Here is a 25,102-nt window from a genome sequence, read left to right on the forward strand (position 1 = left end):
GTTATCTAGGTCAGGTGAACAAAAGGTCTTGAGTTCCTGTATGTTGTTGTGATTACACCATGAGTCGTTAATCATAAAGGCATACACCCCCGCCTTTCTTACCAGAGAGATGTTTGTTTCTGTCGGCATGATGCATGACTAAACCGGGTGGCTGTACTGACTCTGACAACATATCCCGAGTGAACCATGTTTCCGTGAAACAGAGAACGTTACAATCTCTGATGTCTCTCTGGAAGGCAACTCGTGCCCTAACTTCATCCACCTTGTTTTCTAGAGATTGGACATTGGTGGGTAATATGCTCGGAAGTGGTGGATGGTGTGCTAGTCTTCTGAGTCTGACCATTAGGTCACTCCGTCTGCCTCTCCTGCGGTGACCGCGTTGTTTTGGGTCGGCCTCTGGGATAAGATCCCATGTCCAGGGTGGAGGTCCGAACAAAGGATCCGCTTCGGGAAAGACGTATTCCTGGTTGTAATGTTGGTAAGTTGACATCGCTTTTATATCCAATAGTTCTTCCCTGCTGTATGTAATAACACAAGATTTTCTGGGATAACAATGTAAGAAATAATACTTAAAAACAAATAACTGCATAGTTTCCAAAGGACCTGAAGCGAGGCGACCATCTCTGTCAGCGACATTACTCCTCTTGACAGTTTAAAACTTTCTGAGATGTAACCATGATTTACTATTTTACACCTAAGGTTACTTACTATACATAACTTTAACCCATTTTACAAGAGATTCTCCAAAGTGGAAATATTCTAGACATTTATATGTAAACTCCAGTTGTACTTTATCAAAAGCCTTTTCAAAGTCAGCCATGAAAACCAGGCCTGGTTTCCACGATATTTCATAGTATTCTATTGTTTCCAGTACTTGTCTTATTTTAATCGCCAATGTATCGTCCATGTAAAAAACCTGTCTGATTAGGATGTATAATATCTGACAATACCTTTTCAATTCTATGCACCAAGCATTTAGCTAGAAATTTGCATCACAACGCTGAAGTGTAAGAGGCCTCCAGTTGTCTTTTTTTAAATGGACTGGATCTTTATATATACAACACTTGGATCCTGTTTCAGTAATAATGAAATCAGACCTTCTTGTTGCGTGTCTGATAATCTACTGTTTAAAACATGCTAATAATGGTCCTCTGAGTATATAAAAAAAAGTTTGGTACACTTTCACTGGTATGACATAATGACCTGTAATTTCCCCAGACTTAAAGGCTTTAATTGCATCAGAAAGTTCCTCCTCTGTAATTTGGCCTTTGCATGAGTCTTTCTGTAGATGTAAATGTTTCATTATTAATAGGACAAAAATCCATACAATTAGCTTCAGTTAGTGGAGATGGAGGAGACTGAAATTAGAACTTTACTTCCTCTTTCAAAATATTGTCCGGTGAATCATGCGTGACTCCATCATTTGTAACAAGTTTCAATTAAATGTTTTGGTAGTATTTCTATGTTGAAGATTGAAAAATAATTTTCAACAATGTAGAAAATAGTAAAAATAAAGAAAAACCCTTGAATGAGTAGGTGTGTCCAAACTTTTAACATGTACTGTACACAAGTTTTAGAACACCTAATCATTCAAAGGTTTTTCTTTATTTTTACTATTTTCTACATTGAAGAATAATAGTAAAGACATTAAAACTATGTAATAACACATATGGAATCATGTAGTAACCACAAAAGTGTTAAATCAAAATAGATTTCATATTTGAGATGCTTCGAACAGCCACCATTTGCCTCGATGACAGCTTTGCATTCAGCAGTTGGCATTCTCTCAACCAGCTTAATGAGGTAGTCACCTGGAATGCATTTCAAATAACAGGTGTGCCTTCAAAGTTAATTTGTGGAATTTCTTTCCTCCTTAATGCGTTTGAGCCAATCAGTTGTGTTGTGACAATGTAGGGGGGTATACAGAAGATGGTCTTTTGACAAATAGGGCTAAGTCCATATTATGGCAAGAACAACCCATCATTACTTTAATACATGTAGGTCAGTCAATAAGGAAGAACCTTGAAAGTTTAAGTGCAGTTTAAGTGCAGTCGCAAAAACCATCAAGTGCTGTGAAGAAACTGGCTCTCATGAGGACTACCACAGGAATGGAAGACCCAGAGTTACTTCTGCTACAGAGGATAAGTTCATTAGAGTTACCAGCCTCAGAAATTGCATCCCAAATAATGATGTGATCTGTGATTTATTTAGAATTCAAGGCACACTAAACCAGCATGGTTACCGCAGCATTCTGCAGCGATACGCCATCCCATCTGGTTTTGGCTTAGTGGGGCTATCATTTGTTTTTTAACAGGAAAATAACCTAACACACCTACAGGCTATGTAAGGGCTATTTTACAAAGGAGAGTGATGGAGTGCTGCATCAGATGACCTGGCCTCCACAATCCTCCGACCTCAACCAAATTGAGATGGTTTGGGATGAGTCGGGCGGGGAGTGAAGGAAAAGCAGCCGACAAGTGCTCAGCATATTTGGGAACTCTTTCAAGACTGTTGGAGAAGCATTCCAGGTGATGCTGGTTGAGAGAATGCCATGTGTGTGCAAAGCTGTCATCAAGGCAAATGGTGGCTATTTGAAGAATCTCAAATATATTTTTATTTGATTAACACTTTTTTGGTAAACACATGTTTCCATGTGTGTTATTTCATAGTTTTGATGTCTTCACTATTACTCTACAATGTGGAAAATAGTAAAAATAAAGAAAAACCCTTGAATGAGTAGGTGTCCAAACTTTTGACTGGTACCGTGTACACACACACACACACACTATGGAATATAGCTCTCTTTCACTGCTCCTTAATTTTGGAAGAAATTCATTTGTTCTACTATTGTCTTTCTCTTTGAGTCAACTACTCACCACATGTTATGTACTGCAGTGCTTTCAGTACTAGATTCATTCTCTGATCCTTTGATTGGGTGGACAGCATGTTAGTTAATGCCGCAAGAGCTCTGATAGGTTGGAGGACGTCCTCCGGAAGTTCTCATAATTACTATGTAAGTCTATGGAGGGGGGTAAGAACCATGAGCCTCCTAGGTTTTATATTGAAGTCAATGTACACAGTGGATGACACAAGCTAGCTGTCCTTTGGCTACACCACTGTGCTACCCTACAGTGCTGCTGGGGCTACTGTAGACCTTCATTGCAAAACAGTATGTTTTAATCATTTGGTAAAGTGAATATATTTAGCTTTATCTAAAAAGGATATATTTTTAAATGTTTCAAAATTAAAAAAAATCTGAAATTCACTGAGGAGGATGGTCCACCCTATCCGCCTCTGAGGAGCCTCCACTGGTGAAAATCCACATTCTACAGACTTAGGAGCTAGTCAAATATATTCCTGACATAGCATTATAGATACATCCAATTCTAGCCAGCAAAAAGTATTACAGGGAGGTCTAAAAATACCAGTCGGAGCAAACATATACTCACCGTCCAGTTTATTGGGTACACCCATCTAGTACAGGGTCAGACCACCCTTTGCCTCCAGCCAAAAAACAGCCAGAATTCTTCGGGGCATGGATTTTACAAGGTGTTGGAAACCTTTGTTGCTCAATTGGTATCAAGGGATCTAACGTGTGACAGGAAAACATTCCCCACACCAGTACACCACCGCCACTAGTCTGTACCATTGACACCAGGCAGGATGAGGCCATGGACTGCTAACGCCAAATCCTGACTCTGCCATCAGCATGATGCAACAGCATTTGTCGGGCAAGGCAACGTTTTTCCGCTCCTCAATTGTCCAGTGTTGGTGATTGAGTGCCCAATGGAGCGGCTTCTTCAATTTAGTGTATTCGGTGTAGTAACTAATAAACTGGCCGGTGAGTGTATAAACTAATACACTCGCCGGTGAGTGTATAAATGAAGCCGTATTGTAGACTGTTGTGGTTTCATCTTGCTGTGTCCAACGGCAGGAGAGGCCAGGAGACACCTAGCTACACTTGGCACGTAGGGGCCTGTCTGGTATCCCTGGTCTTGTTGTGCGACTTCTGACAGCTCTCTGTCCCTGGTCCACAGCCTACATGGGCTTTAAAAAGAGGTCACATTATTTCTTCCCAAAAGAAACCAAAGTCAGATCACAAAGGGGCATTCTTCACTGGGGAGTGTCTATGCATTAGAGAGGTGTTGAAATGCATATTGTCTATAGACTCCAGACTGGAACTAATCTGAGTTTCTTGTGGAGCCAAATGTTGTCTCACACAGGAGGTTCACATGCAGGCCAACCCGTACAGCAGAACAAAGCAAAGCTTATCCCTGAGCCACCACACGGCAAGACACAGCCTGCACTATTTCCTGGCTTCAGTTATCTGTGGGGAAAGCCTGGGCCGCAGAGGTCCCTGAAGACCTAGCAGGCATCCAGAACAAACGGTTCATTTTCAGCCCCTCTCCCCTAAGTCTGACTGTCCATCATAACGGCCAGCTACACTAGCAGAGTGGGACAGAAGAATAGATTATCTGGATGTGTGATTGGTTACTTACCAGATGAGCATCAAACGTTACTGTAGCTAGGCTATGGCATTGGTTGGATTAAAACTCACGACCAAGTTCTCCACTGTGAAGTAATACTGGTGATGTGTGATTGTTTAGATCATGTGCAGAGACACTTCACGAAGGCATTCTATTAAACACACTTTGCCACCAGCAAGACCAGCCACAGCACCAGTCCGCAAGACTTCCCCTTGCTGCCTGACCGAACGTGTAAGAGGTTTTAGGCTAGAATAATAACCCTAGACCACATAGTGTACACTGGGGGGGGGGGGGGGGGGGGGGGGGGTACTGACACAGTCCAGTCCCCTGGTCTAGGTCAGTCCACAGCTTCAGCTGGCTAGTAATAATGGGTCTATGGAGAGTCTGCTAGCACAAACAGCACCACTACATAATGGTCAGGCTCAGCCATAGTAAGTTTCACTCTAGTCTTCTGTTATATTTCTGCTGGGCTGAGTGGGAATGAGAGTTGACAGTGCACAGTGTTGAGAGGGGGTGATGTGCTTGGAGGGCACTATGGTGTTGAATGCTGAGCTATAGTCAAAAGAAAAGCATTCTCACGTAGGTGTTTCTCTAGTCCAGGTGGGAGAGGGCAGTGTGGAGTGCAATAGACATTGCCTCATCTGTGGATCTGTTTGGTCGGTATGCGAATTGGAGTGTGTCCAGGGCGTCTGGGATGACGGCATTGATGTGAGCCATGACCAGCCTTTCAAGCATTTCATGGCTACTTATGTGAGTGCTACGGGGCGGTATTCATTTAGACAAGTTACCTTGGCATTCTTGGGCACAGGGACGATGGTGGTCTGCTTGAAACATGTAGGTATTACAGACTGGGTCAGGGAGAGGTTGAAAATATCAGTGAAGACACTTGCTAGCTGGTCAGCGGATGCTCTGGTGACTGAAGGAATGAGGTGTAATGGCATGTGAGAGCTGTACGCAATGTGGGTTGGGAGAGATACAGTGCCTTGCAAAAGTATTCGGCCCCCTTGAACTTTGTGACCTTTTGCCACATTTCAGGCTTCAAACATAAAGATATAAAACTGTATTTTTTTGTGAAGAATCAACAACAAGTGGGACACAATCATGAAGTGGAACGACATTTATTGGATATGTCAAACGTTTTTAACAAATCAAAAACTGAAAAATTGGGCGTGCAAAATTATTCAGCCCCTTTACTTTCAGTGCAGCAAACTCTCTCCAGAAGTTCAGTGAGGATCTCTGAATGATCCAATGTTGACCTAAATGACTAATGATGATAAATACAATCCACCTGTCTGTAATCAAGTCTCCGTATAAATGCACCTGCACTGTGATAGTCTCAGAGGTCCGTTAAAAGCGCAGAGAGCATCATGAAGAACAAGGAACACACCAGGCAGGTCCGAGATACTGTTGTGAAGAAGCTTAAAGCCGGATTTGGATACAAAAAGATTTCCCAAGCTTTAAACATCCCAAGGAGCACTGTGCAAGCAATAATATTGAAATGGAAGGAGTATCAGACCACTGCAAATCTACCAAGACCTGGCCGTCCCTCTAAACTTTCAGCTCATACAAGGAGAAGACTGATCAGAGATGCAGCCAAGAAGCCCATGATCACTCTGGATGAACTGCAGAGATCTACAGCTGAGGTGGGAGACTCTGTCCATAGGACAACAATCAGTCGTTTATTGCACAAATCTGGCCTTTATGGAAGAGTGGCAAGAAGAAAGCCATTTCTTAAAGATATCCATAAAAAGTGTTGTTTAAAGTTTGCCACAAGCCACCTGGGAGACACACCAAACATGTGGAAGAAGGTGCTCTGGCCAGATGAAACCAAAATTGAACTTTTTGGCAACAATGCAAAACGTTGTGTTTGTCGTAAAAGCAACACAGCTGAACACACCATCCCCACTGTCAAACATGGTGGTGGCAGCATCATGGTTTGGGCCTGCTTTTCTTCAGCAGGGACAGGGAAGATGGTTAAAATTGATGGGAAGATGGATGGAGCCAAATACAGGACCATTCTGGAAGAAAACCTGATGGAGTCTGCAAAAGACCTGAGACTGGGACGGAGATTTGTCTTCCAACAAGACAATGATCCAAAACATAAAGCAAAATCTACAATGGAATGGTTCAAAAATAAACATATCCAGGTGTTAGAATGGCCAAGTCAAAGTCCAGACCTGAATCCAATCGAGAATCTGTGGAAAGAACTGAAAATTGCTGTTCACAAATGCTCTCCATCCAACCTCACTGAGCTCGAGCTGTTTTGCAAGGAGGAATGGGAAAAAAATTCAGTCTCTCGATGTGCAAAACTGATAGAGACATACCCCAAGCGACTTACAGCTGTAATCGCAGCAAAAGGTGGCGCTACAAAGTATTAACTTAAGGGGGCTGAATAATTTTGCACGCCCAATTTTTCAGTTTTTGATTTGTTAAAAAAGTTTGAAATATCCAATAAATGTCATTCCACTTCATGATTGTGTCCCACTTGTTGTTGATTCTTCACAAAAAAATACAGTTTTATATCTTTATGTTTGAAGCCTGAAATGTGGCAAAAGGTCGCAAAGTTCAAGGGGGCCGAATACTTTCGCAAGGCACTGTAAGCCAGTAGGGCAGGGCTATTCAACTCTGGTCCTGGAAAGCCAAAAATACTTCTGGTTTGTGTTTATACATGGTAGTTAATTGCACTCACCTAGTATCCCAGGTCTAAAACGGTCCATTATTTGAAGGAGAGGAAGACAAGCAGAAGTGTTAGACCCTCCTGGACTGGAGTTAAGTATCCCTGCATTAGGGGCTCATCATAAAACCATAAAATAAATATAGCCCAACTGGTTCTGCTCTCCCATCTCACATACTGGGGCTAAACCAATATGGTTAGTGCCTGGCCCCTATCAGGTGTGTTTTATGGTCTGTGTCCCAAATTACATATTGTGTACTACTAACTCACCCCAGGATTTGGTCACAGATGAGCCTGCAGTAGTCGCTGTGGGAGCTGGTGATGAGCAGGAGGACCTTCCCGGCACTCTTCATGCTCCTCAGCCAGGTCTTGACAGACTCAGAGCAGGGCTGCAGGTAACGACCAGGGTCCCTCTTCACACTGGGAAAGTACCACCCAGCATCCTCTGAGGGGCAGACAAACAAACCACTTAGAGACCCATAACTTGCATAGTAGCTAATACTTGAGATGTAGAATACAGATGTAGGATCTTAATTTGATCATGCTGTTGCACAGCAGGAAATGCAAATGTGTAGTCTATTCAAGGTTTAAAAAAGGTTACCACTTTAAAATGTCAGACTTGATTTGCCCTAACTAAAAATGTATCAACCCCTGGAAAAATGTCCATTAATTATAGTCCACAGAATAACTAACATTTCCTGTTGCTACAGGATTATTTAGCTCGAACAAACTCCATATTAAATGCCCATGATTTTGGAATGTTCGACGAGCAGTTGTCCACATACCTCTGGTCATGTAGTGTACTTTATTTTCTATTTGCAAAACAAATATGTCTTCAGCCCAACTCAACCCCCCCCAAATACAAATATATACATACACACACACACACACAGGGTAATTATCCCTGGATGGAGAAGAAAGCAATTTCATGACAAGAATTCCATGATGACCACACTCCTCTCTCTTTCCAAAAAGCTGTTCCTGTCAAAGAAGTAAAGCCTTGTCCTATACACGAAGAGATGTAATGGATTTGAGAGACAATCATGGGCCACAGAACATCTATTTTCTCATTAACGTGTGGGTAAGTCAGTAAGCCAAGGATGATCTTCTGATCGTTCTATTTTCCATGTACAGTTGGAGTATTACAAATGTCATCTGGCAGACAACCCTAACCAAGTGGATGAATTCTATTCAATACGGCTGTGTGCCATCCTGGCAGGCCAGGTCAGAAGACAGGCACAACTCTCCTTCTAAACCAGTGGACTGTCTGTTTGAAGTTAGAAGGCTCTCAACCAGTATATGGTTTTCATTAGAGGATAATGAGCCCCAGACACATTCAAACGGCACCCTATTCCCTATAAAGTGCACATTTTTAATACCAGAACCCTTTGGGCCTTAGTCAAAAGTAGTGTACTACAAAAGGAATAGGGTGGCATTTGGGATGCATTCTCAGTCTGGCCAGGATGATGAGATGGTGCCCTGTGACACTGACTGGACTGAAGGACAAGACTGATTTATGTAGAATTAACCACAGAATGGACAGCTCACTCCCTGAGCTATATCACAGGAAACAGCAGGAGGTTAGGGGGATGTATGGGTCACGTCCCACCCCCACTCAGACAGCAGTACGGGCAGTCTGTTCTTAAAAGACCCATAGGCTGCTCCAAGGCACCTCCAGCCGGGCTAAATTTGGTACAATGCTCTGATCTCTGTTATAAAAACAGGCAGTCAAAACATCCCACTTAACCTGCTGTACTGAAAACAGCCTGCTAAAATGCAGCACCAAAAGCAATCTGAATACATTATAATGGGAGGGGGTCATTTGAAGTGGCAACACATGCTTTTCTACTAATTGTTGTTTTCTTTTTAAGAGGAATCCAGGGAAAATATTGCATTGTACCATACCCTCACTGGAATGCCATTGATATGCTTGTCATATACACAGGAGACACAAGGCCAAATTTAAAATGAACATTAACACATTTGCAAGCTTATTAAAACAGGACTTAGTAGAATTGTATTTGCACCGGAGCAAAAGAACGTGACCAATATGTGAAAAAAGAAGCAGCACCACTTCTGACGAGTAAGAGAAAAGAAGGCATAGGGAAACATCCCGGGTGCAAATGAGTGGAGTGTATTCATCAGGCCAGTGCAGGCCAGGTGTTTATCCTGGCACAGAGAAAGGGGAGGAGAGGAGCTCTCAGGGAGGGAGCATCACAGTGCACACACTACAGACAGCAGGGAGAGGAGAGGACACTCACCCTTCTATTCTACTTTTCCACTCCCTCTCTCAAGGCAACAGCCCAGAGTCCTTACCTCAACAAAGGTAATAAGCTACAGACACCAGAAGTTGCATGGGTAAATGATAAATAGCTAGCTAGCTGCATAGCATGTGAGTAGGGTGAAGTCGCCCCTAGACATTTCCCCCACTAATGGTTGAGGTTAGGATTGGGGGAGGGGAAGCTAGATCTGTCCCTAGGCAGTTCACAAGCTCCAGACACCAGAGGCCCATGTGCAAATGATAAATAGCTATATAACGTTCCGTGTATGCAGTGGGAATGTCTTCTGTAGCTGGGAAAGGGCTAAACACAAACATTAACTCACATCTACGTAGCCTACTATGTAGGAGTTGCAAGTGCTTCCATATGCAACATGTATATAAGGGTGACATGCTAAAGGACATATGTTACAGCTCCAACATTCTGTAAAGAAAATAAACCTTATTTCAACCACCACTCTCTTAAGGACCCTCTACTTTCACAAACTAAAACAGGACTTTCTAGAGGCTGTAAAAGATTTGAGCATACCGCCATCATGTGGTACAAAAGCAACATTGCATTTACCAAGAACAAGACCAACCCTATTCATGCACCTCAGCAGATGAGAGGGGAGACTGATACCAGATGAGAATCTCTTGAATGTTTCAGCAATGAGAAGCCATGCATTGCAAATAAAATTATCTATTTAGTAAAGCCAAAGTCATTTTTGTTATTTTAATTTGAAATACAGATTTGTACTGGAAGCTTTATTCATCATGTTATCCATCATGCTAACATTCTTAAACAGATTGAAAGGGATCTTAACCACCTACAAATTCATAACATATTGTATGAATTGGAATTTGGAACTTTCAAAACTAGCATCACTTTAACAGCAGAGGTCAGCATTGGAAGACAAACTCATACAGAAAAACACCCATCAGCCTCACAGCCAACTCTGCAGTGTGACATGATGTGTCCTAATGAAAGGTTACATAACCTAAACATTAGGCAAAAACTGATTAACTCTGTTTCTCTTTTTGAAATATCAGTAGTTTTAGGAAATAAACAAACATCTGGCTGTGATCTCCAGCCCTGCAGTCTCCTCCAACGTTTTTCTCACACTTAATTTTATCTCCAGATAAACAGAACAGCCTGGCCAGAGTGGCTGCCTGGCCTGCCTGACAACCTATGGGTGGACCGAGGGCCAAGGACCCTGTTGTCCCTCTGGATGTCACCCTGCTACAGTAAGACACCCAGGCTACATCCTAAATGAGACCATATTACCTATGTAGTGCACTACTTTTCACCAGGGCCCATAGGGCTCTAAGTGTTTCCCCTACATTAATAATGGTCATTAAACCCAACACCACTAATAGAAGAATATGGGAGGGCACGTATGTCATGAAAGGAAGATGTGTATTTCACAAATAAAGCAGACTGCATGGAAAATTCAACTAGCGTAAAAAATCTAACCAAAGACAATGTTCCTGAGTGGCCAAGTTACAGTTTTTGAAGTAAATGCTTGAAAATCTATGGAAAGTAGAGGTCGACCGATTAATCTGAATGGCCGATTAATTAGGGCCAATTTCAAGTTTTCATAACAATCAGAAATCGGTATTTTTGGACACCGATTTAACCGTTTTTTTTTTACACCTTTATTTATCCTTTATATAACTAGGCAAGTCAGTTAAGAACACATTCTTATTTTCAATGACGGCCTAGGAACGGTGGGTTAACTGCCTTGTTCAGGGGCAGAATGACAGATTTGTACCTTGTCAGCTCAGGGATTCAATCTTGCAACCTTACTGTTAACTAGTCCAACGCTCTAACCACCTGACTTGGAGTGGTTGTTCCCCTTGCTCTGCAAGGGCCACAGCTTTTGTGGAGCGATGGGTAACGCTGCTTCGAGGGTGGCTGTTGTCGATGTGTTCCTGGTTCGAGCCCAGGTAGGGGCGAGGAGAGGGACGGAAGCCATACTGTTACACTGGCAATACTAAAGTGCCTATAAGAACATCCAATAGTCAAAGGTATATGAAATACAAATCGTATAGAGAAATTGTCCTATAATTCCTATAATAACTACAACCTAAAACTTCTTACCTGGGAATATTGAAGACTCCTGTTAAAAGGAACCACCAGCTTTCATATGTTCTCATGTTCTGAGCAAGGAACTTAAACGTTAGCTTTTTTACATGGCACATATTGCACTTTTACTTTCTTCTCTAACACTTTGTTTTTGCATAATTTAAACATTTCATTTTATTGATGTATTATATTAAGTTAAAATAAGTGTTAATTCAGTATTGTTGTAATTGTCATTATTACAAATAAAAAATATATATTTTAAATTAGCCGATTAATCGGTATCTGCTTTTTTTGGTCCCCCAATAATCGGTATCGGCGTTGAAAAATCATAAAATCGGTCCACCTCTAATGGAAAGACCTGAAAAAGACCCGAAAAAGACCTGAAAAAGAGGGCAAATGTTTCACAATCCAGGTGTGCAAAGCTCTTAGAGACTTACCTAGAAAGACTCACAGCTGTAATCGCTGCCAAAGATGATTCTAACATGTATTGACTCAGGGGGTTGAATACTTATCTAATCAAGATGTTTTTTTTGTGTTTTTTGATCAAGATGTTTTGTTTTTCCCTTAGATTTCCACGACAGTCCACTTGGTGGACGTGTCTCAAGAACTGCTCTCTCATCCCCTGTGGCACAAACAGTTGAAACTTCTATACCTCCCTTGTCCAACAGGGAGGAACAGATACCTATTTTCAATGGCTTAATTGATGCTTCCATGTCTTGGTATCTCGCACTGGACTTCTTTCATTATGGTCTGCACCTCGGGGTCGTACTGTTGGGATGAAGGCATTTCAGACTACTCCACGGAGAGTGGACATTTGTGACTGCTGGAAGCTTGGCTGAAGCAGACCGTGGATTGCATCTGTATCCCAACCGGGGCACAGGAGAGAGCATCCTGAACAATGTTGCACTGTAATTTTCTGTAGGTGATATTGAAGGCAAACTCCTGTAGTCTGATCATCCATTTTACCAGTCTTGAATTGGGCTTTGGATGGTTGAACACCTAGACCAGGGCTGAGTGGTCAGTAATGACCTCGAACTTCCTATCTTCAAGGAAAGGCCGACACTTTTTCACCGCCAAAATTCCTGCTCGGCACTCTTGCTCAGAGACACCGTAGTTCTTCTCAGCAGAGTTCAGCAGTCTTGATCCATAGGTGATAACTCACTCACCGCCAATCTCGTGTCAAAACAGCAACAAGACCGATGTCACAGGCATCTGCTTTCATTTTGTAGGGAAGTTAGATGTCAGGGAGAGGAGCACTGGTGCTTTGGTTAGGGCTTACTTCAAGTCCTAGAAAGGCCTCTGTCATTCTGATGTTCAAGCCCAAGACACATCCTACCTCTTAAGAGCATTGAGAGGAGCAGAGCGGTCTGCATAGTGAGGGATAAAGCGATGATAGCATTCTGCCACACTGAGAAATCTCTCCACATTCTTGACTGACCGAAGCGTTGGAAAAGACTTGACAGCCTCAACCTTCTTTGCCTGTGTCACGATGCCCACAGACGAAATCACATGTCCAGAGACAGAAATGCTCCTCTGGAACAGGCTACACTTCTTCAGGTTCACCATGAGCCCGGCTTTTTGCAACCTGCTGAACACATCTCTCAGGTCTGCCAGGTGTTGCTGTGAGCGGGAGAACACTGCATGTCGTCAGTGTTTACAAAGCAACACTTCCCCAAATGCCGTATTCTGGATGCTGTCAGGGTCTATGCCCACCTGCACAAAATTCTGAATACTGTAAGGACTCCAGTATTTCCTGAATTTGAGGCATGGAGAAGGCGTCAAGAGTGGTCTTCACATTGATGCCTCTACAATTAACACGGGGCCTTGTTCCTTCATCATTTTTCTTCACATGCACAATATTTCTATTATTTATTTCACCTTTATTTAACCAGGTAGGCAAGTTGAGAACAAGTTCTCATTTACAATGGCCAAGATACAGCAAAGCAGTTCGACACATACAACACAGAGATACACACGGAGTAAAACAAACATACAGTCAATAATACAGTAGAAAAATAGGTCTATATACAATGTGAGCAAATGAGGTGAGATAAGGGAGGTAAAGGCAAAAAAAGGCCATGGTGGCGAAGTAAATACAATATAGCAAGTAAAACACGGGAATAGTAGATTTGCAGTGGAAGAATGTGCAAGGTAGAGATAGAAATAATGGGGTGCAAAGGAGCAAAAATAAATAAATACAGTAGGGGGAGAGGTAGTTGTTTGGGCTAAATTATAGATGGGCTATGTACAGGTGCAGTAATCTGTGAGATGCTCTGACAGCTGGTGCTTAAAGCTAGTGAGGGAGATAAGTGTGTCCAGTTTCAGATATTTTTGTAGTTCATTCCAGTCATTGGCAGCAGAGAACTGGAAGGAGAGGTAGCCAAAGGAAGAATTGGTTTTGGGGGTGACCAGAGAGATATACCTGCTGGAGTGCGTGCTACAGGTGGGTGTTGCTATGGTGACCAGCGAGCTGAGATAAGGCGGGACTTTACCTAGCAGGGTCTGGTAGATGACCTGGAGTCAGTGGGTTTGGCAACGAGTATGAAGTGAGAGCCAGTCAACGAGAGCATACAGGTCACAGTGGTGGGTAGTATATGGGGCTTTGGTGACAAAACGGATGGCACTGTGATAGACTGCATCCAATTTATTGAGTAGGGTATTGGAGGCTATTTTGTAAATGACATCGCCGAAGTCGAGGATCGATAGGATGGTCAGTTTTACGAGGGTATGTTTGGCAGCATGAGTGAAGGATGCTTTGTTGCGAAATAGGAAGCCAATTCTAGATTTAACTTTGGATTGGAGATGTTTGATGTGAGTCTGGAAGGAGAGTTGATGTGTATGTAAACTTCTGACTTCAACTGTAGACACATGGCTTGGTTGGCTTGGCCATTCGATAAGACAAAAGAACAGCCAAGGCATGGTTTCAACTCCTCTTTGGGCCCTCTCACCCACCACCCCAATGATTCCTGTACAAGGGTGTATGTGCATCCACTATCAAGAAGAGCATGGCATCAAATGACCTAAACAGTAACAGCAGCATGATTGGATTGGAGAGTGCAGTCCCTTCATTGGCAGGCTGAAAGATGCAAATGTTCCCTGGAGGCTTCCTTCCTCCAAAAGGAGGGAAAGAGGGAGGTTTGGAGTTCTTCTGCTGCTCACTGTCTTATTGACTTGGGACCAGTATGCATTGGAGGCCTGCAAGTCCCTTTCTATGAGAGTTCCCACTCTGACCAGCTCATCCGCTGAATGTAACCATTCCCTTAAGATGGCATGCCAGCCTTGGGTTGCAATTTCACTGCCTTCGAACCATACTGAGGGTACAAATCATTATGGACACCTGATCTTTCCATGACATAGACTTACCAGGTGAATACAGGTGAAAGCTATGTTCCTTTATTGATGTCACTTGTTAAATCCATTTCAAAATCAGTGCAGATGAAGGGAAGGAGACTAGGCTAAATACGTATTTTTAAGCCTTAATACATTTTAGGCATGGATTGTGTATGTGTGCAATTCAGAGGGTGAATGGGCAAGACAAAAAATGTAAGTACCTTCAAACAGGGTATGGTAGTAGATGCCAGATGTCAAGAACTGCAATGATGCTGGGTTTTTCATGCTCAACAGTTTCCTGTGTGTATCAAGAATGGTCCACCCAAAGAACATCCAGCCAACAACTGTGGGAAGCATTGGAGTTAACAAGGGCCAGCATTCCTGTGGAACACTTTCGACACCCTGTAGAGTCCATGCCCTGACGAATTGAGGCTGTTCTGGGGGCAAACGGGGTGGGGTGGGGGGGGGGGGGTGCAACTAAATATTAAGGTGTTCTTAAAATGTTTTGTACAGTCATTCTATATACCATTATCCCTGGCAGGCTGGAAATCCATCTCTCAAAACCCGTTGTAGTTCTTCTGCACTAAAATCTCTGGTAACCACCAATTCAATCTCCTGAGATTTCCTTTCCATCTGTGGGTTTCAAATGAATGATCCTTGCAATAAATGGCAAGAAGCCAACCTTACTAAAGCAAACAGTTGGGGTCACTCTGTACATGCCTACTCCTCACAGGGATCCTCTCAGGCTCCCTCACTGTCCACCATCCTCTACTTTCCTCACTTCCTCAGCATATGACCCTTCCTGCCCTGCTCTCACCCTGGAAACTTCAACCTGTATCACTCTCATAGGACATTTTTTTTTTATCTCCAGCAACAATGCCAACCTCCACAATTAAAACACTCCACTTTTTCCACCGAAACTACACACATTTCCCATGCCCTCCTGCACACTTTTCACACCTTGTAATCTCCCTCCTACATATTGCTGCAACATGACCAAACTAATTGGCACCTGAAACACCATAATGGGTTCGGAACAAAAGCGTTCACAGGATAATTAACTAGCATGACAATTCTGTAAACACGCTGCACCAAAACTCAAAAGAACAGACAGGGTCTCCTCAGTCTCGCACTTAACACCGGGTCTGCGTCACATCAAACGGCATGCATCACAGACACCGGGGATCCCCAACTTCAGTTGATCCACCTTAACACTCAACCCACCCCAGTTATCACTCTTTCAGTGGCGCTCTGCTCCAGAGAGCAAAGCCGCTTTCGCCCTGAGTCTCAAAACGCACAGCGCCCTCTCCCTCTGAGCAGCAAACACACACAAAAATCAAAACAAGTCCGCCTCTGGATACTTTGATCGAATTGACTGAACCCAACCTGATACCACAAGGCATGGATCCACTTTCTCCATGAATCGTACTCACTAGGCCAGTGTCAACGAGCATTTTCCTGATCATTGGGATGAGGCTTGGAAAGCCTTCATATCACCTGACAACACAGGTTCTTTCTCCTCACTTTTATCAGGATAAAAAGTTCACTATCTGTCGACTATTCAAGGCCTTCACGGCTGTAAAGTGCATTTTTTCTCTCCTGTATTTGACCCCAACAAGAAAGTACTCAGCTTGTATTTTGCAGTCGGTTCGGGTTTGCACCTCGCGCCCTTCTTTCTGCCTTGCTTCTTCTCACAATCCGCAATTTTCCTCGCACGGTCCTCAGACATGATGACTCAATATTGAGCCACCCGGTGCTGCCATGCTCCCTCAAGGTTCATCAGCCATTCCCTTCTAAAAACCACATCGGCCCCCTAAATCCTGACACCCCACTTCCTATATCACCATAAACCTGGAAGTGACAATGGTTGTCTAGGGATTGACCAGGGGCGGAGCCCACAGCCTATACACATATCAAGAAACTATGGAACCGTGTGAGTTACACATGTAGCAGCAGTGGTGCACAGAAAATAGGACAATTTGGACTATCTGTGTGTGTGTGCGTGTGTGTGTGTGTCTGTATGTGTGCGTGTGTGGCATACATATGTGTGTCTGTATGTGTGCGTGTGTACGTGGCTTTAAAGTGAATATGTGGGGGTCTACTACAGCTCCTACACGTTGGCACAGTAACAGGAGGGGGCAGGGCCTGACTGGAGCACTGCCCAGCAGCTGTGGTGAGGCGAGCACCACGTCCGACAGGACAACTCTCGCCTCACATCAAAGAGTGTCGACAGGATGCACAAATCAACAGAATGAAAATTAGGGCAGAGCACAGCACAAGTTCACAAACAGCTGCATCATAAGTGAAGGGAAAGGAGCTTGAGTCAAACATTTTCCTTATCATCTACAGAATCACCAGGGAGGGAAGTTATAGGTTATGGAAATGAAAATAAACTGTGCATTTATGTAGTCCTAATTGAAGTTGATAGATAACAACTACATGGCCAAGTATAAATAAATAATATGGAGCGCATCTATTTAGAGGAAAGCTATAATCTAGCATGTTGTTTTGTTTTCTCTGAAGATACAAAACAGAGTAACCTTACATAGCATGGGGATATTTTTGCCCGCACCTGCGTGAACCCTTAGAAAATATTTGCACAGCCACCAGCAGCCGAGCATGGGCATTTTTAGACGAATGACCACAAATTACTGCATCGGATCACCTATGATGCATTTTTCTATCTTTTTGAGGTCAGCGAAAAGACAAGGGGCGTCTTAGTTTGTGACCCACGGTAACAATAGTGGCATGGTTCAACAAAGCCAAAGCCACAGACTCTTATGTTATCTGTTTGTCCTACTGAATGGACACAAACATTTGTAAGATGGTTCAACACATATTTGCGTCTTCAGGATTGGGTGCAGTCTGTCATCAGCAGAGAGTATCCTTTAGTGTCTGGGTTCAGAAAGATGCTGCGAAACAGTCCTTTACATGTGATTAAGACCCCAAGAGAGCATGGGAAAACTGAAGACCTTGGGCTGATGTCTGCCACCTATTACCACTGGCATCATGATGGCTACAGAGATAAAATCCCCAGCGAACAGTCTCGCTGGGGATGAAAAACTATTTTCAAAAGGACACTCACCAGCTCACCAAGTCTCTCCTGATGATATATTGACATGTTTCAAAAAAAGAAAGAGACAAAGACAGTGATACACAAAGAACAATGGATGGCAATTCAGATGAATGGGATGGTGGTTTTGGGACACCAATGTGCAGTTAACTCTGGGGACACTGACGCCAGTTACATAGTCACTCTCCCCTAAAAGGAAAAGTGTGGACATTGAAATCTGTCATTATATAAAACCAAAGTTATATTTAGCATGGACATCTTAGGAAAATAAAAGTTGGGTGGAATTGCATTTCAGGATCTGATCTTCAGTCAAGTGAAGCCTCATCTTAAATTCCCCATCATCAGGGAGAAAAATCTACATCATTGTGTCATTACATAGCCCAATATTGCAAAAGATAACCCTAATTGTCTAATATTAGGCTATTGAGTGGGTATACAGGGGGAAAGGAGAAAAAACAGAGACAGAAAGTGAAAAATCCCAGCAAACAGCAAGTCTAGCCCGGTTCTGTTTTAACGATAGGGGATGATTACACTTATGGAGATGAATGATCTCCTCCTGTCTAAAGGTACAATCTCCATAAACAATGCATTCAGATCTGCCGCTGGGCACGTTATAGCCCCAAAACAGACAGTTATTTATAGCTACAGTAGTGCTAGACACTATAAGTGAGATTTATGAGATTCCTCTTCATTTCATCATCTGATTTATGGCAACATCAAGGTGCTACAGTAAAAGTACAACACAACAGTGGGGTTGGTAACATTCACATTGAATACTTCTGAATGATGCTTCAATGGGTTAAGATACACCTGAAGATGTGAGATTCAACATTAGGTTACACATTTTCAATAGACAGTTTGAAAACTGTGCTCTAGTGTGTTGTATTCTAATGGAAAACTGACCATTGTACGCATATATGTAGACCTAGAGGGCAACCAACTCACATGTCATTCAAATCTAAGCATAGTTCTGAACACACCCACATTTGCCACTACTGGGGAAGGTCTATTCAAATCTCATAATGAAGCTACGAACCCCAACCACAGTTCGAGACACGAAACTCTGCAGTGAAAATATTAACACGTTAAACACTAACTAATTTCTGCCATCAAACTTTCATCCCACTCCAAATGTCACAAATATTACACATCAGTAAAGCATACTTCATTATCAGTTTTAATGTGGTTCAGAGACGCGATATCTGCTCATAAACTACAGGGAGAGACGACTGTTTTTCTAATTAAGGAATAGTATAAAATGTTGACCAAAACAAGTCAAATCTAATATGATATATGCCATTTAGCAGATGCTTTTATCCAAAGCAACTCTATATTAGTGTGGTAAACTACATATAGTTTATGCCAAAAGGCTATCTCATTCTATGAGTGGGGGTCACTAGTTGAATAGCGTGTTTGACTATCTGGTGTTTTCTGTGGCTGACATACCTCACTTTGACATTTCACACCCCTAAAAAGGCCACATAATGGTTGCGTGTCAGTGAAACATTGAGTCTTGATGACTAAAATACACTTTCTGATCAAAGAAACGTGGCGTCCCTCACACCCTCTGCAAACAAACCTGCCAACATTTTAGAAGTACACGATATATATGTGGACAGCCCATCAAATTAAAGGATTCGGAAATTTCAGCCACACCCGCTGCTGAGAGTAGGGCTGGGTTATATGGCCAAAATCTCATATCCCAATAACGAAACATATCACGACATAGCAAGTTTTCTGTAAATTCAATTTATAAATAGTTTATACACAGGTGAAGTCAGAAGTTTACATACACCTTAGTCAAACATTTAAACTCAGTTTCACAATTTCTGACATTTAATCCTAGTAAAAATTCCCTGTCTTAGTTAGTTGGGATCACCACTATTTTAAGAATGTGAAATGTCAGAACAATTGAAGAATGAATTATTTATTTCAGCTTTTATTTCTTTCATCAAATTCCCAGTGGGTCAGAAGTTTACACACTCAATTAGTATTTGGTAGCATTGACTTTAAATTGTTTACCTTGGGTCAAACATTTTGGGTAGCCTTCCACAAGCTTTCCACAATAAATTGGGTGAATTTTGGCCCATTTCTCATGACAGAGCTGGTGTAACTGAGTCAGGTTTGTAGGCCTCCTTGCTCGCAAACGATTTTTCAGTTCTGCCCACATATTTTCTATAGGATTAAGGTCAGGGCTTTGTGATGGCCACTCCAATACCGTGACTTTGTTGTCCTTAAGCCATTTTGCCACAACTTTTCTTGCAAGTATGCTTGGGTCATTGTCCATTTGGAAGACCCATTTGCGACCAAGCTTTAACTTCCTGACGTCTTGAGATGTTGCTTCAATATATCCACATAATTTTCCCACCTCATGATGCCATCTATTTTGTGAAGTGCACCAGTCCCTCCTGCAGCAAAGCACCCACAAAACATGATGCTGCCACCCCCGTGTTTCACGGTTGGGATAGTGTTCTTCGGCTTGCAAGCCTCCCCCTTTTTCCTCCAAACAGAACGATGGTCATTATGCCCAAACAGTTCCATTTTTGTTTCATCAGACCACAGGACATTTCTCCAAAAAGTATGATCTTTGTCCCCATGTGCGGTTGCAAACCGTAGATTGTCTTTATTATGGCGGTTTTAGAGCAATGGCTTCTTCCTTGCTGAGCGGCCTTTCGGGTTATGTAAATATAGGACTTGATTTACTGTGGATATAGACACTTTTGTACCCTGTTTCCTCCAGCATCTTCACAAGGTCCTTTGCTGTTGTTCTGGGATTGATTTGCACTTTTCGCAACAAAGTACGTTCATCTTTAGGAGACAGAATGTGTCTCCTTCCTGAGCAGAATGATGGCTGCAAGGTCCCATGGTGTTTATACTTTGTACTATTGTTTGTAGAGATGAACGTGGTACCTTCAGGCTTTTGGAAATTGCTCCGAAGGATGAACCAGATTTGTGGAGATCAACATTTTTTTCTGAGGTCTCTGCTGATTTCTTTTGATTTTCCCATGATGTCAAGCAAAGAGGCACTGAGTTTGAAGGTAGGCCTTGAAATACATCCACAGGTACACCTTCAATTGATTCAAATTATGTCAATTTGCCTATCAGAAGCTTCTAAAGCCATGACATCATTTTCTGGAATTTTCCAAGCGTTTAAAGGCACTGTCAACTTAGTGTATGTAAACTTCTGGAATTGTGATACAGTAAATTATAAGGGAAATAATCTGTCTGTAAACAATTGTTGGAAAAATTGTGTCACGCACAAAGTAGATGTCCTAACCGACTTGCCAAAACTATAGTTTGTTTACAAGGAATTTGTGGAGTGAAAAAAAACGAGTTTTAATAACTCCAACCTAAGTGTATGTAAACTTCCGACTTCAACTGTAAAATGACCACATGTTAAGGCCTATTTCTTATTACATTTTGAATTATACTCAACAAATAAAAAGGCACATACTCATATTTGATTATTTATTTAATTTAGTGAATCTGTGAATTTTCAATTAAGCATGTAACAAAATATAAAATATGAATGTATAAAATCTAAAAAGGAAAATAGAGAACTATAGTTTTAAATAAAATAAATATAGGTCTAAAATATATACATCTTTTTAGTGGCTTGCCTGTTTTGCATGCTGTTTTGGCATTAGCTTCTTTGGGGTGCCCCCTCTTCTTCTCAATTTCAACCTAAAGACATACCCTAATCTAACTGCCTGTAGCTCAGGCCCAGAAGCAAGGATATGCATATTCTTGGTATCATTTGAAAGGAAACACTCCGAATTTTGTGGGAATGTGAATTGAATGTAGGATAATATAACACAATAGATCTGGTAGACGAAAATACAAGGAAATAAACATATGTTTTCTGTTTTTTATTGTTGCTGCATCATCTTTCAAATGACCAAGAACAGCCAAACATACAGATAGGATGTTGGAGATGATTTTAATGAAGAACATAAGATGGCAACAATAGCTGAGCAAAGTTTCCGACAGATAACTTCAAAAATGAGCGAGCTACATGACATTGAGCATGAAGTCACCCAGGTGTCCCACACAAATGTACCCAAATGGACCGAAGTGGCCGAATTGGTACAGTGATACATTTTGAAGGAAATAACTATATACAAAATACATAAATGCTATTCTAACACACACCAAAAATATATACATATAAAAATTAAAATTTTAAACTTAAAATTAAAATAACAAGGGTAACTATTTACTCGGTCTCGCTTTCTCTATCAATTTCCTTTATAATTTGGGTTAAATCTGTATACCTAGACTTTGTTTTAGCTTTTCCTGATTTATTCGCCATAATTTGAATATATAAACTTGCTGAAAATGCTATTGACTATGTACTGCTATGTGTAACACTTGTGGCTCCGTCAAGTAGGATTTACAATGGCGAATGAACCTCTTTTACATCAGAATTTACGACAAAGGCTGGTCTTCAAACGTATAACCATTACATATTGCCGTTTACCTCGGCTCATTGGCTATCTTCCAAGCTAGATTTCAAGATGATTCGTGGTCATTGGGCCAAAATACAGTCAAAGATAGACCGGTCCTACCATTGGTGCGCAATGAGGTCATTGATTGATTGTATTTAGAATGTTAGCGCTCTGCAGTTTCACTGGATGTTGGCCTGGTGGGACGTTAGCGTCTCACCTACCCAAGAGAGGTTAATACGTGTCACATATCATTTTGTATTTGGTATCTTGGGTCGAGTGTTAGCACCAATTCACAAAATCCCCAATTCACGAAATCCCCAATTCTAGATTGTGTAAATTGGGGCCAGGTCTTTGCAGATGTAAGTTGTAACGGCAGCTGTTATCTCCTTCCATCTTCGTGATTCTTTGCCATATGGTGTGCTGCCGGCAAAAGCCTTTTGCAACGTCTGAGTCGGGGGTTTGTTTTGAGCACTCGACTGTACTTTTTGGGGTCTCATTCGTAGACTCTTTAGTGGTATTTGAGCCTGTTGTCAGGACCGGCCTGCGGTATATTTTGCAGTGGACGGTTTTCTAAATTTACCGCCCATTTGGAAAAGGAAAATGCAATAAATATTTCCTCTGAGCTGCGCTTCGGTAGGTTGGTGGTAGATGGAAGGCCGTGTTGCCCAACCGAGTACTTTGTCCCTTGAAGAATGTCTCTGCTGGTAAATTGAATACGTTGTAGTAACGTCGTTGTGTGGTAGACAGGATAGTCTGTCTGTTCCTTCCTAACCCTCGTTTGCAGCGGCTGTTGCTAACTCAATGGCTAGGAGGTATCACTTCTGTTGTGAATAAGAGTTCAAAGTTCATACCATTCGCAACCAAAGCTCACGCTGATGTTGGCTTCGTTCTGTAGTTATTATCTGAACCATTCTGACATCGGACCGTCGTCCTCACGTCCTCGGAACAGGAGGTTACATTGTCGTCAAGGGCTTATATAGGAAGGGAGAGGAGGGCGTGTTTGAAAGGTTTTATAGCCCATGTCCCTTCACAGGGGCGGGCCACTGATTGAACAGAGCCCTAAAAACCTCTCAAATAAATAAATAAATAATAAATAATAAATAAATAATCTCCTGAGAATCTCGAACGGCATTGATCACTTGATCTCTTGCACCATGTACTTTTAATGTAAGTTCAACTGCAATCCAGGTCATTTAGTTCTGCTGTTTGATGAAGCACAGTGATAACACAATCTGTCGTATAAATCAACAAAATGTCTGACATTTTATTCCCATTTAAACTTTGCTGTACTATTAAATGGTTGAAAGCGCAGTGATAAACATTTGGGTGACAACTAAACCAAAATCAGACATCGTTTCTCCATTTGGAATTTGGTTATGCTTTTAAAACAGTTGAAAGCATAGTGATAACACATTCAAAATGTAACTATCTTTTGTCTGTCTTTTTGAGTGGGTGAATATACTGTAGATTGTAATCTCATTAATGTTTCAACCAACTATTACCTAATATACTACATTGAAATGACCTGGTGTGCCCAGTGAGTTGTCGTATCTCACTAATCTAGCACAGAACAAAGAACAAACAAAACTAGGGCACCATTTAGAGTGTCAGACGTAACAGTGGACATTCCCACCCTTCGAAGAGTTATGCCTTACCAGAAGTTGTATGGAAACAGACGTACATTTCTTATGCTACACAGGCACCATACTAGCACCCTACCCTACTATAAACTGAACCATACACGTTTTCAAGAACCAAAACAAGTTTGAACAATATGGAGTTCTATTGTTAATTGATAAAATAAGAAGCTGTATCTCGTGAAAATGTTGACACTCAAATATAGATATATCCTCTCCTCAGAGACAAGCTAAGGTAAATTGTGCCCTTCCTGTACGTGAACCCTAAAAACAGCCCAGCCACATTTCAAATGCAACTTACGTCACCAGTGCAACCTTATAACTGAACTTCTGCCATGCCATTGAAACAAACCAGGAGTTATGGATACAAAACTGAAAAGCAGTCAGGACACAATGACTGCTATAAATAAAGACCAAAGCCTGAGATCTTCTACTATAATGCCTCAATGATTCACTCCTTACATGTTTCTGCAAATTAGTTTGGCCAACTCATTTCACAGTGGTTGTGGGTACACTGTAAATGTAAACATAGACAGCCAAATTGCCTTTCCTGCCCAGTTTTCGACTAGCTGTCGTATCATTTATGACAAAGTTAGTGTGCGACGACATGGATAACATCATGGTACCAAGTTAAACATGTAGCATTACAAAGCTGCAAAAACATGGATACAGTTGCTATGTCAACACACAAGCTGCATGTACATGGATACAGTTGCTATGTCAACACACAAGCTGCATGTACATGGATACAGTTGCTATGTCAACACGCAAGCTGCATGTACATGGATACAGTTGCTATGTCAACACACAAGCTGTATGTACATGGATACAGTTGCTATGTCAACACACAAGCTGCATGTACATGGATACAGTTGCTATGTCAACACACAAGCTGTATGTACATGGATACAGTTGCTATGTCAACACACAAGCTGTATGTGCATGGATACAGTTGCTATGTCAACACACAAGCTGTATGTACATGGATACAGTTGCTATGTCAACACACAAGCTGTATGTACATGCTCAATTCATGAAGCATTCAACCTTAAAATGAGAAACACATCCATGGCCAGATTAAACCATTGCCCATGCATGCTTAAACGA

The 25,102-nt window shown here is 41.9% G+C and overlaps 1 protein-coding gene and 1 long non-coding RNA gene across 3 annotated transcripts in view; one reads left to right on the top strand and one right to left on the bottom strand.

Annotated features, from left to right (window-relative positions):
* LOC110529517 (5'-nucleotidase domain-containing protein 1) overlaps nt 1-25,102 on the bottom strand; it is a 77,033-nt gene that overhangs the window by 32,049 nt on the left and 19,882 nt on the right. The window contains exon 7 of the mRNA XM_021611761.3: nt 7,432-7,606. Within this exon, the coding sequence (XP_021467436.3) occupies nt 7,432-7,606 (175 nt within the window). The remainder of the gene's footprint in view (nt 1-7,431; nt 7,607-25,102) is intronic.
* LOC149981436 (uncharacterized) lies at nt 275-12,213 on the top strand. Of its 2 annotated transcripts, none has more exons than XR_016497631.1 (5): nt 275-478; nt 7,450-7,556; nt 8,137-8,242; nt 10,561-10,666; nt 12,076-12,213. It is a non-coding gene; the product is annotated as an uncharacterized LOC149981436 (long non-coding RNA). The 2 variants fall into 2 exon arrangements; XR_016497630.1 differs by having other exon boundaries at nt 347-478; nt 7,437-7,556.

The sequence above is a fragment of the Oncorhynchus mykiss genome, chromosome 8, assembly GCF_057628025.1.
Source record: "Oncorhynchus mykiss isolate SJ-2025 chromosome 8, ASM5762802v1, whole genome shotgun sequence".
Taxonomy (NCBI): Eukaryota; Metazoa; Chordata; class Actinopteri; order Salmoniformes; family Salmonidae; genus Oncorhynchus; species Oncorhynchus mykiss.